Source organism: Nerophis lumbriciformis, linkage group LG38, assembly GCF_033978685.3.
Source record: "Nerophis lumbriciformis linkage group LG38, RoL_Nlum_v2.1, whole genome shotgun sequence".
NCBI classification, from domain to species: domain Eukaryota; kingdom Metazoa; phylum Chordata; class Actinopteri; order Syngnathiformes; family Syngnathidae; genus Nerophis; species Nerophis lumbriciformis.
The window spans coordinates 15,521,118-15,540,982 of record NC_084585.2 but is presented as its reverse complement, the minus strand read 5'-3'; the positions used below and the strand labels follow the sequence as shown (position 1 = coordinate 15,540,982).

The window sequence follows — 19,865 nt, the reverse complement described above, 5'->3', positions numbered from 1 at the left end:
CAACGTAGTGGGAACCGCCTCTTCAAAAGGGCTACCCCCATAGGACTTCCAGCGTCTTCACAAATTGAATGAATGAATGAAAAAAAGAATTAAACGTTCATATGCTGAGACATGGTTCGCACACAGAGGCATATTAGGCGCGATGTAAACGTTCGCACAAAAGGAAGAAATATAGATCATCCATCCATCCATGTTCTACCGTTTGTCCCTTTTGGGGACACGGGGGGTGCCTTTCTCAGCTGCATCCAGGTGGAAGGCGGGGTACCCGGGATAAGTCACCACCTTATCGCAGGGCCAACACAGACAGACAGACACAACATTCACACTCACATTCACACAATTTAGTGTTGCCAATCAACCTAACATTTGGAGGTGGGAGGAAGCCGGAGTACCCGGAGGGAACCCACGCAGTCATGGGGAGAACATGCAAACTCCACATAGAAAGACCCTGAGCCCGGGGATCGAACCCGGTACCTTCTTATTGTGAGGCACATGCAGTCTATAAAAGACAATATTTTAAGTTAATCAATTTGGCTGAAATAAAAAAAAATGTAATCATTACTTAATAATTAATTAAACTTGAATATTATGGAAGAAAACAAAAGAGATACAAAAATATATTTCAGCCAGTTTAGCCTAAAATGAGTAAACGTTTAAATAATAACATTGGCTGCATGATACAGACTTATAAACAGCACTTTCCTCTGCGGGGGAAATGTATGTGGCCGCTAGCACAGGTTTGACAGTACTCCCAATACTCTACATGCGTATCTCCATGGAAACACTGCCAGCATCAAAATGCTTGTTCTTGTCCATGCAGTATATTACTGTAGTATCCATGTACTTCCTTTGTCAGAAATATGTCTACCACTGTGTTCCAAGTACTTTGAGGGTCCACTCTGCCAAGTAGATTTGACTGCTGTGTAAGGTACTGGCTGCGTGCTGGGTACCACATACTTGCTGGTTGTTGAAGTAGTGACATCCCGGCCAAGTGGCTGCAGGGGCTTGTCGGGGTTGAAGTCAAGGCTGTGTTTGGTTGGATACTTCGTCATAATCTGCAACAACGAAAACAGGACCGCATTGACACATCCTGCTGTTGTGCTGTTTTTGGCTGCTTCCTTTTGTTTTCTTGACTTCTGCTTTACAGTTGCCAATGCAGTGTGATGTCAATCAAACTCCCAGTTTGCATTCACTGCTGTTTCACAAAAGTCATGTTGGTGCCCTCATAGGACTTTGCATCTCTGACCGACGACCTCGCTCAGGAGTGCAAAAGTCCTAACTTCATTTTTGATTCAGCTTGCTGGTGGATCTGAAGCTGAATTTCTTTAGCCAAAACTCACATACATCGTCTTTAGCGTCTTTTACATTTACAATCCACTTTACACTGCAGGATTCACACAACTTTGCAATACATAGTACACATACTGACCGGTCACTTTATTAGATACAGCATCTAATGAGATCCAATAGAAACATTCAGCCTTCACAAAGATAAGAATGCTGACTTTTGATTGACACTATCAAGATGGGTATGCATATGTTATTGTTGTGTACTTCACCAGATTGACAGCTGTTTCATATTATACACATACACAAATGCATGTTTTACATTAAAAAAATACATACTTTATATACACAGCAGATTCACAGTTCAGCATTTACTGACCTGCATATGCACACATGTGTGTCTCTGCTTTAAATTGTAAATCTTTTTTTTAGAAAGTAATTTGAGGGTGCTATCTGCAGGGGGGAAAGTGAATCCACCACAGGGTGCTGTCCCAAAAATCAATTAATTTAACATCTTCCAGCAGGAAGATTCTTTGACAAGATGTGATGTTGTGTAACTGCACTTTTTGCAACTACAGTGGAACCTCGATTTACGAACTTCATTGTTTCTTGAACATGGCTTGTAAATCAAAAAGTTCATACATTGAAGTATACTTTCTCATACGAAACAATGTAAACATGAATAATTGCTTCTAGCCCCGACTAGGGCTGGACAATTGATCAAATTTTGTTTTCGATTTCGATTAATACAAGTACAACGTGCATGCAAAAAGCGAATTAATGAAAACAGAGCACATCTATTAGAAATTTGGGATGTCACCATGGTTCTTATTTATTTGACAAAGTGATGCATAATCAATATTTACAAACTGTACTAAGCCAAACAAAAAAGTAAAGTCAATGGATTTCCACATTTATGTAAACGTGGACGGTAGAGCTGTGAATTTTGGGCTCCACACAATTCGATTCTTGGGGGTAACAATGCAATTCATAATCTATTCTCTATTCTAAACTATTCTCGATTTAAAATCTGTACTTTTTTAATAACATTGGATGCCAGTTCTATGATTAACTACATTCCTCCTTAAGATAGATAAACAGCGATGATCAATTTCCATATTACTTAAAAGAAAACCGGTTTTGTTTAAATAAATGCTTCCCAAACATTTAATAAAGTCAAATACAAACAAGGCAACAAGAGAAGTATCCAACACTTCTGTTTTCTAAAGTAAATTTGTACAGAATCTGTACTGCAGATATGGGTATCTACATCAACAACATTATTTGCCATATTATATATATATATATATATATATATATATATAATATAATAGAAAGTACTTTATTGATCCCTGGGGGAATATTTACCTACCATATATATATATATATATTGAATATATATATATATATATTTTTATTTTTATTTTTTTCATCTGTGCTGTAGAGCCACTCATCATGTTGTTAATGTAGATGCCCATATCAGATTTACTTTACAAAATAAAAGTGTTGGATACTTCTCTTGTTGGCTAATTTGTATTTGACTTTATTAAATGTTTGGGAGCGCATTTTATACACACACACACACACACACACACACCGGATAAGCGGAAGAAGATGGATGGATGGATGGATGAATATATTTATATATATATATATATATATATATATATATATATATATATATATATATATATATATATATATATATATATATATATGTATATATATATATATATATATATATATATATATACACACATATATATATATATATATATATATATATATATATATATATATATATATATATATATATATATGTATATACATATATATATATATATATATATATATATATATATATATATATATATATATATATATACATATACACAAATATATATATATATATATATATATATATGTATGTGTGGGGAAAAAAATCACAAGACTACTTCATCTCTACAGGCCTGTTTCATGAGGGGTTTCCTCAATCATCAGGAGATTTTTGGGAGCGCATCAGGAGAAAAATCTCCTGATGATTGAGGAAACCCCTCATGAAACAGGCCTGTAGAGATGAAGTAGTCTTGTGATTTTTTTTCCCACACATACCGGTACATATATTGCGCTCTACTACGGTATCGAGCACTATTTTTTGGATAACCTTATTAAGACATATATATATATATATATATGTATATACACATATATATATATATATATATATATATATATATATATATATATATATATATATATATATATATATATATATATATATATATATATATATATATGAACAGAATCGGTGACATCGGCAGCCTTGGCGGAGTCCAACCCTCACTGGAAACGGGTCCGACTTACTACCAGCAATGCGGACCAAGCTCTGACACTCCCCACAGGACTTCCCGAGGGACACGGTCGAATGCCTTCTCCAAGTCCACAAAACACATATAGACTGGTTGGGCAAACTCCTATGCACCCTCCTATGCCTGCCGAGAGTATAGAGCTGGTCCACAGTTCCACGACCAGGACGAAAACTACACTGTTCTTCCTGAATCCGAGGTTCGACTATCCAGCGTAGCCTCCTCTCCAGTACACCTGAATAGACCTTACCGGGAAGGCTGAGGAGTGTGATCCCACGATAGTTTGAACACACCCTCCGGTTCCCCTTCTTAAAGAGAGGAACCACCACCCCGGTCTGCCAATCCATAGGTACCACCCCGATGTCCACGCGATGCTGCAGAGTCTTGTCAACCAAGACAGCCCCACAGCATCCAGAGCCTTAAGGAACTCCGGGCGGATCTCATCCACCCCTGGGACCTTGCCACCGAGGAGCTTTTTAACTACCTCAGAAACCTCAGCCCAACACAGATTCCCCAGGCACTGCTTCTTCATAGGAAGACATGTTGGTGGGATTGAGGAGGTCTTCGAAGTATTCCTTCCACCGGTCCACAACATCTGCAGTCGAGGTCAGCAGAACACCATCCTCACCATACACGGTGTTGACAGTGCAATTCTTCCCCTTCCTGAGGCGGCGGATGGTGGTCCAGAATCGCTTCAAAGCGGGCCGGAAGTCGTTTTCAATGGCTTCCCCGAACTCCACACATGTTCGAGTTTTTGTCTCTGTGACCGCTGAAGCCGCACACCGCTTGGCCTGTCGGTACCTGTCCGCTGCCTCCGGAGTCCTATGAGCCAAAAGAACCCAATAGGACTCTTTCTTCAGCTTGACGGCATCCCTCACCGCCGGTGTCCACCAACGGGTTCTAGGATTACCGCCACGACAGGCACCAACTACCTTACGGCCACAGCTCTAATCAGCCGCCTCGACAATAGAGGTACGGAACATGGTCCACTCAGACTTGATGTCCAGCACCTCCCTCGTGACATGTTCAAAATTCTTTCGGAGGTGGGAATGGAAACTCTCTGACAAGAGACTCTGCTTGACGTTCCCAGCAAACCCTCACAATGCGTTTTGGCCTGCCAGGTCTGTCCGGCATCCTCCCCCACCATCGCAGCCAACTCACCACCAGGTGGTGATCGGTAGAAAGCTCCGCCCCTCTCTTCACCCAAGTGTCCAAAACATGAGGCCGCACATACGATGACACAACTACAAAGTCGATCATGGAACTGCGACCTAGGTTGTCCCTTATGTTTGAACATGGTGTTTGTTATGGACAATCTGTGACGAGCACAAAAGTCCAATAACAAAACACCACTCGGGTTCAGATCCGGACGGCCATTCTTTCCAATCACGCCTCTCCAGGTTTCACTGTCGTTGCCAACATGAGCGTTGAAGTCCCCCAGTAGGACAAGGGAATCACCCAGTTCCAGTACTCCCTCGAGTCTATCCAAAAAGGGTGGGTACTCTGAACTGCTGTTTGGTGCGTAAGCACAAACAACAGTCAGGACCCGTTCCCCCACCCGAAGGCGGAGGGAAGCTACCCTCTCATCCACTGGGTTGAACTCCAACGTGCAGGCTTTGAACCGGGGGGCAACAAGAATTGCTACCCCAGCCCGTCGCCTCGGACTGTGTGCAACACCAGTGTGGAAGAGAGTCCAGCCAGAACTGGTTCCAGAGCCCTTGCTGTGCGTCGAAGTGAGTCCGACTATATCCAGCCGGAACTTCTCCACCTCGCGCACTAGCTCAGGCTCCTTCCCCCCCAGCGAGGTGACATTCCACGTCCCAAGAGCTACCTTATGTAGCCGAGAATCGGACCGCCAAGTACCCTGCCTTCGGCTTCCGCCCAGCTCACATCGCACCCGACCCCTATGGCCCCTCCCATGAGTGGTGAGCCCATTGGAGGGGGGACCCACGTTGCCTCTTCGGGCTGTGCCCGGCCGAGCCCCGTGGGGACAGGCCCGGCCACCAAGCGCTCGCCATCGTGCCCCAATTCCGGGCCTGGTTCCAGAGTGGAGCCCCGGTGACCCGCGTCCGGGCGAGGGAAATCAGAGTCTCGGTTTTTGTAATTCCATAGAAGTCTTCGAGCTGCTCTTTGTCTGATCCCTCACCTAGGACCTTTGTCTTGGGAGACCCTACCAGGGGGCATGAAAGCCCCCGGACAACATAGCTCCTAGGATCATTGGGACACACAAACTCCTCTACCACAATAAGGTGGCAGCTCAGAGAGGAGATTTTTATATAATAACATATAATCCCATTAGACTGTTTATTTACCTGCATTGTTGCAGATTTGGGCGTACCGTATTTTTCGGACTATAAGTCGCTCCGCAGTATAAGTCGCACCGGCCGAAAATGCACAATAAAGAAGGGAAAAAACATATATAAGTCGGACTGGAGTATAAGTCGCATTTTTGGGGGAATTTATTTGATAAAACCCAACACCAAGAATAAACATTTGAAAGGCAATTTAAAATAAATAAAGAATAGTGAACAACAGGCTGAATAAGTGTACGTTATATGAGGCATAAATAACCAACTTAGAACGTGCCTGGTATGTTAACGTAACATATTATGGTAAGAGTCATTCAAATAACTATAACATATAGAACATTCTATACGTTTACCAAACAATCTGTCACTCCTAATCGCTAAATACGATGAAATCTTATAAGTCTAGTCTCTTACGTGAATGAGCTAAATAATATTATTTGATATTTTACGGTAATGTGTTAATAATTTCACACATAAGTCGCTCCTGAGTATAAGTCGCACTCCCGGCCAAACTATGAAAAAAACTGCGACTTATAGTCCGAAAAATACGGTATGTTAAAAGGTTTAGAGGCAAATATATAAGCGATCATAAAAAAAAAATATTTAAAATGGGATGGAGTGGATTTATACAAACGTACACTCGTAAGAAAAATATATTTTTTTGAGATCATCAACAAGACGTTTCTGCTAAGCTTGGGGGCACATCACGTCTTTACATTTAGAAGGGTCCACAAATTAAGCATTAATCCGTGAAAGACAATGTTGGATTTATTTATACATATTAGGGATGTCACAGTATGGACATTTCTTATCACGGTTATTGTGACCAAATTTATAACGGTTATCATTATTATTGCGGTATTTTTGAATGTCCTCAAAATTTTCAAAAAGTACTTATACTTAAATCTTTTAATCAAGTTTTATTAAAAAATATATTTCATTTGAAGAAGAAACAATGTAGATAAGAACACTGTACTTGCAGTCTTATACCTCAAGTATAAATTTAATGTGCATATGAAAACAACACAAGCATGATAAACAAAGTAATATGGCAGAAACAGCATAACATATCTAAGTAAAAAATAAAAGTGAAAATTGTGCAAGATAGCACCTTTTGGACATAGGAAATAAAAACAAATCTAAGAATTTTGCAAGATGGCACGTGATGGCCATAAGACATAATTGCACTTTTTGTCCATGTAAATACAAATTGTGTTCATATGAGATCTGGTCTTATACAAAGGGCTGCCCATTTATGGCCAAATTAATAATCAATATTATTTTTCTATTAATAGTAAAATCACGATTATTAATCAGGATTATTCAATGCATTAAGTAAAACAGTGTTGGGGTGTGAACGTGACACCATAATGCAATTTGTATTATCTAATAAGGCTATAGATACATATATTATGTGGGCTTTGTACCGAGGATGTCGTTGTGGCTTGTGCAGCCCTTTGAGACACTTGTGATTTAGGGCTATATAAATAAAGATTGATTGATTGATTGATATTTGTCTTTTTGTTAATCAATAGTATCAACGTGACAGCTTTTTTTCAAATTAAAATATGCCTCTATCTCTATTTTTATATTTTTATTGAGAGGTATTTTTAAAGTTATGTACATGTGCATGTTCTAAATGTATGTACATGTAGATGCTGTATCGGGACAGATCCATTAAGAGTTTGAGCATAAATCTGTTGTATAGGAATGCTGTAACAGGAATGTTTTTTATAGTAATACATTTATGAAATTAACAAACCCACAAGATGTAAAAACATTGCGTTTACTTTTTGATATCAATATAAAACACAAATCAGTTTGACTAATGAAGATAAAGTCTAATAAACAAGCTTTGTTCTTCTTTAACAACACTTGGTGTTTGCGCAACCGTTTGGCCAACAAAAATAAACACGAGTGATACCTCTCACATCTAACACACAATCTTCACAGCCTGCATTCAACTTGAAGACATTTTAAAACATTTTAGCTAGTATTTGTTATCAGAACACTGAAAAACTTAGCAGCTAAATGAAGAACGAGTGAGCATCACAATAAACAAACTAAATACTTTATAAACAAGTTGTGGCAACGATCCCGACACATCGCCTTCTGCATGTTTCCTCACGTCATTATTTCCCAATCACAGCAGCAAGACAGTGGGTTGAGAAAGTAAAAGCCACATCAAATATTTTCTCCTCCACGGTATAATTTTAGCGTGGGACAAATGCGTTTGTCTCTAATATTGTCCACACCTGTCGTCATCTAATAGCAGCAGTGCGCTCTTGAACGCACACTGAGACGACAAGGAAATGAAACAAGGGAAAATAAAGTTAAATGAAACACTCGGCTCTATTTACTCCGAGAGGAACTCTATGGAGCAAAGTCTTTGTAGTTTCCGCCATGTTTCAAACCAAACGACTCTTAATGCGCATGCGCCGGCGCCGCTGAGAGTCTGTTTCCAGGAAGTAAGCAGTGTTGCCTAAAATGCATTGATTAAAAATATAATATAAAATATAAATATATATAAACGGTATTACTAACTGTCTGAAATTTTACCACGCTTTATCATTATACCGTTTACCATTAAATCCCTAATGCATATATAAAATATATGTACACAATGTGGAGAAGAGAGGTCAGGCAGAGAGAGCACAGTGCGGGAAGGAGGGGAAGTGAGTGTGGGTTCCCTCTCCTATCTTAAGTTTTAAGTCCACAGCAAATCCCTCCATCTTTCCTGGCTGTTTTGTTGGCTTTGGCAACCCATATTGAGCAAGCAAAATAAACAAAACTTGGTGAATGGTCAAAAAATAAACACACGCTAAAGCACTTAGATGTGACGAAGGGGCCAAAAAAGGCTGTGCCCCATTTGTACTGTACTGCAAAGGATGTGATGTCATCACAATGACAGCGCGCTAAGGCTTCCAGCAGCACACAAAATGAATGAAGAGTTCGTACACCGGGACATGGTTTGCATAGCGAGGCATATTTGGTGTAATCTAAAGGTTTTTTAACCGAAAAGTTTGCAAACAGCGGGGTTCGTGAATCGAGGTTCCAATGTACACTACTCTGTGTATTTGATTTGTAATGTGTGGAACTACTTTTCAAATGTGCTGAATAATAATGTGTTGCATATCATAGGGTCCATCCATTTACCTTTTTTTTTTGCTATTGGTTGAGAATTTAAAAAACATTTTTTAAATTTGATTAAATTTGATTAATTTTACTATATTATTTTAAACATTTAATTTTTTCTTTTTTTTGTTCTTTGTTGTATAAAGTTTATACATTTTTTCAAATGATGTATAATTGCAGGCATTATCCAGAGTTTAGGGAGACCCTGTTTATTACGAGCCTTTCCTGTAACCAATTAGATGATAATTACATATAAATGTGTCAAGTCAGCATTATTATACTTTTAAAGCCCTTTTGACGTATTCAAGATATCCACAATAGCAATAGAATACGGTAATGCTATTGCAGTGTTTCCTGTTTGACACAGTTGCATTAAATTGATATTGTCATGAATATCACCAGTCATACATGGTAAGAGGTAAGTGAAGACAGTCAGACAGACGCTACCTCAACACTAGATGGCGCCCACAAAAGCACAAATGTTTATTTCGCCCCCACGTCTACGTCTGCATCACGTTTGCCTGAGGACTTTTTTTTTTTTTGATTCCCCCCCCCTACAGATGCAGATGGGACGATGTGGTCACGTGACGCTGATGTCATCTTCTGTGTGTGCTCTTCCTTCCACCCCCCTCACCGCCCCTGCAGGTCCTGGCCTTGCCTTCATTGCCTACCCCAAAGCTGTAACCATGATGCCTTTCCCCACGCTCTGGGCCATCCTCTTCTTCATCATGCTACTGCTGCTTGGCCTCGACAGTCAGGTCAGCGTGCGCACACACAAACCACATCGATTTGCATCTCATTATTAGTGATAATGTTTGTCTAAATTATTTGAGTAAGAACATCTGTTGTTGTGTCCCAAGTTTGTGGAGGTGGAAGGGCAGATCACATCACTGGTGGATCTGTATCCGTCCTTCCTAAGGAAGGGTTACCGCAGAGAGATCTTCATCGCTATCCTATGCTGCATCAGCTACCTGCTTGGACTCACCATGGTTGCCAAGGTAATGTCGCTATGCGGCAGACGGCGAAGCTGACACATTGAGGACATTTAAACTGTTTTAAACCGCTTAAAGCCATTTTTAGTGATCACTAAAACAACAAAGCCCTGACAGCTGTTAGCATCACACAGCTAATAGCATCAGACTTATTTTAGCGTCTATCCCTCGGGAGAAAACTATTTATAACAGCAAGTCATGAGAACTTTTCTCATCCTTGTCTTGGGACGTTGTATTATGTTTGTCATCCTTCTTCAAGGACATAAACTTGCTTGGTGTTCCTAATGTTTTTGTTTGGAATCCAAATGACAGAAATATTATGGCTGTGGTTCCCAAAGTGTGGCCATTTTTTTATTGTACCATAGTGTATTGTAAAAAATAAATAATTATAAATAAGGTATATTATTATTAGAGATAAATGCGTTAAAATGTAATATCGGAAATTATCGGTATCGGTTTTTTATTATCGGTATCAGTTTATTTTTATTTTTATTTTTATTAAATCAACATAAAAAACACAATTAGTGCACCAACCCAAAAAACCTTCCTCCCCCATTTACACTCATTCACACAAAAAGGTTGTTTCTTTCTGTTATTAATATTCTGGTTCCTACATTATATATCAATATATATCAATACAGTCTGCAAGGGATACAGTCCGTAAGCACACATGATTGTGCGTGCTGCTGGTCCACTAATAGTAACCTTTAACAGTTAATTTTACAAATTTTCATTAATTACTAGTTTCAATGTAACTGTTTTTATATTGTTTTACTTTCTTTTTTATTCAAGAACATGTTTTTAATTTATTTATCTTATTTTATTTTATATATATTTTTTTTAAAGTACCTTATCTTCACCATACCTGGTTGTCCAAATTAGGCATAATAATGTGTTAATTCCACGACTGTATATATCGGTTGATATCGGTATCGGTAATTAAAGAGTTGGACAATGTCGCATATAGCGGAAAAAAGCCATTATTGGACATCCCTAATTGTTATTAGTAGTGCTGTCGATTACATTTTGTAATCAGATGAATCACACAATTTGCACATTTGTTACAGTAAATTACTGGCGAGCAGAATTTAACTTTTAAAAAAATAAATTAAAAATATTTTGACGCAAATGCAATTTTATTTTTATTTTCAAATGTCATACAGGAATATGTTTTTCTTGAATCCACATTTTATTTGTTCAAAACGTGCCGACAGTTGTTTTTTTTTAATATTGTCTGAGTCTATTTTGAGGCTAAACTTACCGGACTCTCCTCACTTATCTCTGCATTGACCAAGGGCATCATTCACAGAGAGTTATGTGGCTTTCCTACTAAATACGGTCGTACAATCAAAATCAGAAAATGGCGTTCGCCAGTAAGAATTCAGATGTATTAAGTGTTTGCACGCACAAATACAAGCATATTTCTTTGTTACGCAATCTTACTTGGAGTCCTCCGCAGTTGTGTGCTCAGCTTGGCAGGCCCAGATCACGCCCAGACCACACCCTCTTATACAAATGCAAATCATATTGGAAATAGCCATGTGCTTGAGCTCACCACATTCTGACCAATCACGAGTCACTACTGTAAGAGATGCTTCTTTGTCCTGTTCGGAGTAATCGGCAGAGCGCGTGTCAGCTTGTCATTACTGTGTCTCCTAGAACTGAAGGCAGGCGGGAATAAAAAAAAAGAAGTACCGTATTTTCCGCACTATAAGGCGCACCTAAAAACCTCCAATTTCCTCAAAAGCTGACAGTGCGCCTTATAATCTGTTGCGCCTTATATATGGACCAATATTGAGCCACAACAGGTCTCGCAACTACGGTAACTACGCCGACTTCATTTTCCCCCTTCTACGGCTGCTTACCGTAGAAGAAGAAGCGCTTTTTCTTCTACGGGGGAAAATGAAGTCGGCGGCTGCTTACCGTAGTTGCGAGACCTAAACTTTATGTAAAGACCCAAAAATGGCTCCTATTAAGAGACACGCTTACGACGCAGAGTTTAAACTCAAGGCGATCAGTCACGCAGTAGAACACGGGAATAGAGCAGCAGCGAGAGAATTTAACATTAACGAATCAATGGTGCGGAAGTGGACGAAGCAACATGATGACCTGCGCCAAGTAAAGAAGACTAAACTGAGTTTCCGAGGAAACAAAGCGAGGTAGCTACAGTTGGACAGTGGGTTGTTGAACAGAGAGCAGCAAGTAGAAGTGTCAGTACAATCACTATTAGTTTTGTTGACATTCCCTTTAGCGCAGCTCCATCTAATGGATGCATAACGTAACCCTAGCCTCTACTGTAGCGTCTATTCTATGCGCCTTATAATGCGGTGCGCCTTATATATGAACAAAGTTTTAAAATAGGCCATTCATTGAAGGTGCGCCTTATAGTGCGGAAAATACGGTAGTCATGTCAGGAACAAAGTAAAGAGGATAAATGTGCGTGGCAAAAACTGACTCGGGGAAATTCGTGCTGCAAGCCGTTTGAAAAGATAGTTGCTACAATGATACAATGATACGTAACATTGTAGGAGTATGTGACTGATTGCTACAATGTAAGATGTTGCAACTTATAACAAAATGTGTTTGTACAGTAGCTTGCTCACATGAGTCAGATTACAGTTTCATGTGAAACCCCCTTGCGATGATGGATTTGTTTGAAATATTTTCCATGTAAACATACAGTACCTCCATATCATAAAGGATATGAAAGACTTTGAAGCTTGTTTGATTACTCAATTTAATAATTAAATACAGGAGAGCTTCTTGCGGGACATCCTCCTTGGTCTCGGGTGCCGTGGCTGACCGACATGCATACTTGCCAACCCTCCCGAATTTTCCGAGAGACTCCCGAAATTCAGCGCCTCTCCCGAAAACCTCCCGGGACAAATGTTATCCCGAAAATCTCCCGATTTTCAGCCGGAGCTGGAGGCCACGCCCCCTCCAGCTCCATGCGGACCTGAGTGAGGACAGCCTTTTTTCACGACGGGAGGACAACAGGGTGACAAGAACTAAATCATCCAGACTAGAGATAAATTGTATTATTATGTTTATCTTACCTAAAAATAAATATATTTACTAATTAAAAGAAAGAAAAAAAAAATACATTTTTACTATATTTTGCTAAAAACATCAAAATTAATTGTGTTTTTATTTGTATTTTTTCTGACTCCTTATTACATCCAGCCATAGAACTATACATTAAAATAAACATATTTGAAATAATTAATTTTAAATGATCATAATAATTCATTTAAAATGACCATATTCAATTATTAAAATAATTGCTTGTTTATCAACAACTTTAGCATTTTATTTATTACATTTTGAAGCTCTCAGAAGCCAAGTTATGTTATATTCCATAAGATTTATTTATTTATGCAAGTTTGAAGTATCAATTATCTAAACACAGTTTTGTTTGCATATTTTCAGGATGTAGATATATATATATTTAAATATATATATATTTATATATATATATATATATATATATATATATATATATATATATATATATATATATATATGTATGTATGAAATACTTCACTTGGTGAATTCTAGCTGTCAATATACTCCTCCCCTCTTAACCACACCCCCAACCACGCCCCGCCCCACCCCTGACCACGACCCCGCCCCCCACCACCCGAAATTGGAGGTTTCAATGTTGGCAAGTATGCCGACATGGCCAAGGACTCTTAAAGTCCTCACAAATATTATGGAGGCACATCAATCAGTCTGAGGTGTACAATTAGCACTTTTTATGTGAACTGTTGCCCAGCATCTCTATGAAGTTGCCATGAGGCAGCGCACAATTCCACATCAACGTCAGTTTTGATACATCTCATCGTGAAAAAGGGCGTATGCCAGAATTTTGTGTGTACATGAGGTCCCTGGTCACAGACCATATAAGAACCTGTGCCTCCTTTCAGAAGGTACAGAAGCATGTACAGTCCAAATAAATTATGCGATTAATCTCCATTTATACATGATAAATGCGGTAATGTCTTGTGATTAATCGCATGAGTTCAAGCGATAACTTTGACATCCCTAATTATTCGATGTTACACTAACTACTACTACTAGCAGAGGTGTGGACTCGAGTCACATGACTTGGACTCGAGTCAGACTCGAGTCATGAATTTGATGACTTTAGACTCGACTTGACAAAATGTAAAAAGACTTGCAACTTGACTTAGACTTTAACATCAATGACTTGTGACTTCACTTGGACTTGAGCCTTTTGAATTGACATGACTTGACATGACTTGCTACTTTCCCCAAAACCCAAAGATGAAAAAGTTATTCGGGAGCGCTCCGTATTTTTCATTGTGTACTTGTCTATCAGCGTTGCGTGTGTCAGCTGGTGTGGTCTCAGTACAACAGCCAATCAAATTAGATCTACTTTGTTTTCATCACACAGCATTCATCCAATCAAATTGCAGGACAACCAAGGAAGAAGACATGTCCAAACCACACGCCAGTGAACAAAAAATGATACCTAAAATAGTTTTGTTTGGGTATAAAAATTACGAGGTGGTCAACACAAAACGGTTTGCATTATGCAACACATGCGGTTCGAAAATGACTGATGGAGAGGCAACAACTTCCAACTTCGTCCGGCATTTGAAGTTGCACAAAGAAGGGTAAGTTTGGAATGTAAGATAACGTTTATTGGCTAAGTAACGTGACTTTTATTTGCTGTGTAGTTAAATCAGTGAGGCTGTAAACTCACTGCTAACGTTATAACGTTATTGCAAACACGGGAATCTGTTGCAGTTCACTACCTTATTCATACTTTTTGTTCAGTGATTTTTTTTAAGCAGGGTTACGTTAGTCAATATATCACACGTAACGTTAGACGGCGGTCAGCAGCACCGCGTATTTTAGCCACCTAAAAAAAGACAAAAATAGTCAAATAAAGGTCAGTTAAAATGTATACTATATTATGAATATGTGTACCGTTTTAGCTAGCTTTCTGACATACTGTTGGTTGTTTACCTCAGTGGTCCCCAACCACCGGGCCGCGGCCCGGTACTGGTCCGTGGATCGATTGATATCGGGCCGCACAAGAAATTCTTTTTTCTTTTTCTTTCTTTTTTTAATTAAATCAACATAAAAAACACAAGATACACTTACAAGTAGTGCACCAACCCAAAACAACTCTCTCCCCCCTTTTGTTCTGGGCATTGAACATGAAGACTCTTCCTTCACTGTTCCGAGTGGCCATGAGAGTCTTGGCAGTGCCTGCCTCCAGTGCTCCAGTGGAGCGAGTTTTCAGCCATGGTGGCATCATACTACGCCCCCATCGTGCACAAATGACTGACAGACTCTTGGCTAATTTGGTCTTTTGCAAATGCAATGCAGCATAGGGCCCTGACATATAAAAAGTACAACTTTTTTGTTTTGTTCACGTATATGTCATGTTTTTTCAATGTTAACACTTTTGTACAAATAAGTACATTTGCACTTTATTTTTCAATGTGTTTGTTCTGTAAAGGAATGAGTTAATGTTTCAAATGACTGGTTAATAGTGCTATTATGAAGTGCAATGTCAGCACAATTTTCTTTCCTGCAATTTAAAATGCACGTGTTTTAATAAATAAATACAGCGTTTGAAAAGCATACACAATCTGTGTTAATATATTAGTCTGTGGTTAAAAGGACTTGAAAGGACTCGAAACTCAAAATGCAGGACTTAGGACTTGACTTGAGACTTTCCAGTCTTGACTTTGGACTTGACTCGGGGCTTGCCTGTCTTGACTCGGGACTTGACTCGGACTTGAGGGCAAAGACTTGAGACTTACTTGTGACTTGCAAAACAATGACTTGGTCCCACCTCTGACTACTAGTAACGTATTGTTGTGTCCCCTATCACACAAATGCAAAGATGTCAATGTTTTATTCAGATGGCTTGCAAGTTAGCAGATCTCCCTGAGAACCAGTGTCCACTGCAGTGGACATTTGTGTTTTTTGTAGCAAGGTACATTTTCACCTGAATTGTGTAAATATCTCTTGACAAAAGAAAACCTTGGTTTTGCGAAGGATGCAGGTTCTTAGGATGATACTGTATTCATATTGACCTACATTTAGAAAAATAATATCGTCTTTAGTGTCCAAAATGTATCAAACTGGCTTTTTTTGCATCTGGACCTGAATGGCCACTCCTGTGCTTTTGTGCTACCTGAACATGTAGCAGAGATCCTCATGTCCTCCTGTTTTCCGTTTTCATGCTCTGATCCGCTGGCGGACAGTCCGGGTCCACCGGGGCCCCTAAAGATGCAAATATGGATATTTAGAAAGGTCCCTGCTTTAAGCCAGCAGCCATTTTACAGCCCTTTCACACTTAATCCTAATGTGTCCTCCAGCTTCCTAATCACCCATCCATCCATTTTCTACCGCTTGTCCCTTTCGGGATCGCGGCGGGTGCTGGAGCCTATCTCAGCTGCATTCAGGCGGAAGGCGGGGTACACCCTGGACAAGTCGCCACCTCATCGCAGGGCCAACACAGATAGACAGACAACATTCACACTCACATTCACACACTAGGGCCAATTTAGTGTTGCTAATCAACCTATCCCCAGGTGCATGTTTTTGCCTCCTAATCATCTCCTGCAAAATTCACCTTGAATTAGTCCCACTGTGTGCTGCGTCCAAGTTGTTGTTAGTAACGTGTGTGTGTTTTTGTGTGTGTGTCCGCAGGGTGGCATGTATGTGTTCCAGCTGTTTGACTACTATGCAGCTAGCGGTGTGTGCCTTCTGTGGGTGGCATTCTTTGAATGTGTAGCTGTTGCCTGGGTTTATGGTGAGTACCACACACACACACCGTGAAGGAATTTGATATGTACACATGCAAACAGTGTTGCCATAAGTCTGCGTATTATAAGCAACGTTCTAAAAGTTTCTTTGAACGTGTGGTTGCTTACTTGGGCTTGGTTTCCTTCGCCCACAATAAGAAAAATATGAGTGCGTTGTGTTTCTACATGTTTCCTGGTTATCGCGCCCACAAACACACAATTAGGTCAGACCCCAGACTGACATAGAAAAAAGTGACACGACAGAGTAAGAATTAGAGGCAGTAAGTGGGGAAACTTAAAAAAGAAGATACATTGCAATATATACAGTATTAGGGATGATGTTTGAAAAGAAATTATCGAGTTCGAGCCTATTATCGAATCCTCTTATCGAACCGATTCCTTATTGATTCTCTTATCGAGTCCAGATAGGTTGTTGAATATGGAAAAAAACACACCATATTTCACTTCACATTCTCTACTGCTCACTATTATAGTATTACCATATCTGAGTTATTGTGCAGAAATGTGGGGAAATAACTACAAATGTGCGCTACATTCGTTAAAGGGGAACATTATCACAATTTCAGAAGGGTTAAAACCATTAAAAATCAGTTCCCAGTGGCTTATTTTATTTTTCAAAGTTGTTTTCAAAATTTTACCCATCACGCAATATCCCTAAAAAAAGCTTCAAAGTGCCTGATTTTAACCATCGTTATATACACCCGTCCATTTTCCTGTGACGTCACACAGTGATGCCAATACAAACAAACATGGCGGATAGAACAGCAAGGTATAGCGACATTAGCTCGGATTCAGACTCAGATTTCAGCGGCTTAAGCGATTCAACAGATTACGCATGTATTGGAACGGATGGTTGTAGTGTGGAGGCAGGTAGCGAAAACGAAATTTAAGAAGAAACTGAAGCTATTGAGCCATATCGGTTTGAACCGTATGCAAGCAAAACCGACAAAAATGACACGACAGCCAGCGACACGGAAGAAAGCGAGGACAAATTTGGCGATCGCCTTCTAACCAACGATTGGTATGTGTTTGTTTGGCATTAAAGGAAACTAACAGCTATGAACTAGGTTTACAGCATATGAAATACATTTGGCAACAACATGCACTTTGAGAGCGCAGACAGCCCATTTCAGGCGCGCTAAGAACATATATTTTTCCACGATTTCAGCACTCAAAATACTGCATTACACAAGACTACCCGAATGTACTCGAATGATTGAAAAAAAAAAAATGTTTTTAAGCTAAATCATCGGTAAACACAGTTTATGTATAATAATGTACGTAAAACCGCGAGTAATGCATAAAGTTTTCATCAATTAATATATTCTGTAGACATACCCTCATCCGCTCTCTTTTCCTGAAAGCTGATCTGTCCAGTTTTGGAGTTGATGTCAGCATCCGCTTTGAGTGTCGCAGGATATCCACACATTCTTGCCATCTCTGTCGTAGCATAGCTTCCGTCGGTAAAGTGTGCGCAACAAAAGACTAACCATTTCGTCGGCTTTCCCACAGCCTTGTATTTTGAACAAATTTCGTCCAATTTCTTGCCACTTTCGCATCTTTGGGTCACTGGTGCAACTTGAATCCGTCCCTGTTCGTGTTGTTACACCCTCCGACAACACACCGACGAAAGTGAGAAAATGGCGGATTGCTTCCCGATGTGACGTCACAACCTGACGTCATCGCTCCGAGAGCGAATAATAGAAAGGCGTTTAATTCGCCAAAATTCACCCATTTAGAGTTTGGAAATCGGTTAAAAAAATATATGGTCTTTTTTCTGCAACATCAAGGTATATATTGACGCTTACATAGGTCTGGTGATAATGTTCCCCTTTAACCGTGTTATAATAAAGATCAATTAGACTGATTCATAATGTTGGATATAGAGAACATACAAACACTTTATTAATTGAGTCAAAAATATTAAAGTTCGATGATTTGGAAAAATTGCAAATAGCTAAAATGATGTGGAATTAAATGATGGAATGGATTAAGTAAAGAAGTTAAACATTGTACTGATATGATCCAGTTTAAGAGGTTGTTCAAATGAATAGTGCTTACAAAGTACAAAGAAGAAGAATTATGAGAAATACTTTCAACCTTATTGAAAATAAGATATTCTTCATCTCAGTATATTAATAATGACTGAGTTAATTAATTACATATTACAAAACTGTTGTATATACTGCACTAATTCACAGATATTTTATTATAAAAAGGTCAGTAAATGATGTATATATTTGTCGGATCATGTTTTGTTTAGTTATGTTCTGTTAGTTTTGGACTTCCTTAGTTGTTTTGTGCACTTTGGGGGTTTGTTTTAGTCACCATGGTTACTTATGATTTTCACCTGCCTTGTACGCGCACCTGTTGCTCATCAGAGACTCTGTTTAAGCAAATGACTGAGCTACGTGACGTCATTTGTTGTGATGTCTCACGGGGCATTTCTGGTCGGGACGGGATTCGTTCCCAGGGATTCGAATAAAGAACCAACTCTTTTTCTTTACTATAGTGGTCTCGATAACGGGTACCGGTTCTCAAAAAGGGATTCGAGTCCGAGGACTCGGTTGTTTTCCTATCGAACAACCGGGAAAACCGGGTTTGAGCATCATCCCTATACAGTATACAGTAGTATCTCAATACAAGCTTAATTGGTGCTTTCCCCTCCCCCAACATCACAATTTTAACATGTAACATGCCTTTAAAAAATATATATATTAAAATAATATTGTATGAAAACAATCAGTAGTTTTATGAAGTATTGTAATAATAATGTACAGACTTCTATGGTATCTCCTTCCATTACTTTTCTGTCAAACACAACATCAGCAGCTTCTCCATACTTATATAAATGTCTGTCGTTTAGAAATCATTTTATTGTCCTGGGCTGGCATTATTACTCATTCTGCTTCAGTATGGTGCTGACTAGCAGTGATACACTCCAACTGCTTCACCACGCTCGGT

The 19,865-nt window shown here is 39.3% G+C and overlaps 1 protein-coding gene across 3 annotated transcripts in view; it reads left to right on the top strand.

The window, feature by feature from the left end:
* LOC133578425 (sodium- and chloride-dependent taurine transporter-like) overlaps positions 1–19,865 on the top strand; it is an 82,293-nt gene that overhangs the window by 57,863 nt on the left and 4,565 nt on the right. For all 3 annotated transcript variants that reach the window (XR_009811856.2, XM_061932854.2, XM_061932856.1), the window contains 3 exons: positions 9,743–9,855; positions 9,958–10,095; positions 16,786–16,888. Coding sequence is in view for 2 of the 3 variants with exons in the window: in XM_061932854.2 (XP_061788838.1) it covers positions 9,743–9,855; positions 9,958–10,095; positions 16,786–16,888 (354 nt within the window). In the remaining variant the exon portion in view is untranslated. The remainder of the gene's footprint in view (positions 1–9,742; positions 9,856–9,957; positions 10,096–16,785; positions 16,889–19,865) is intronic.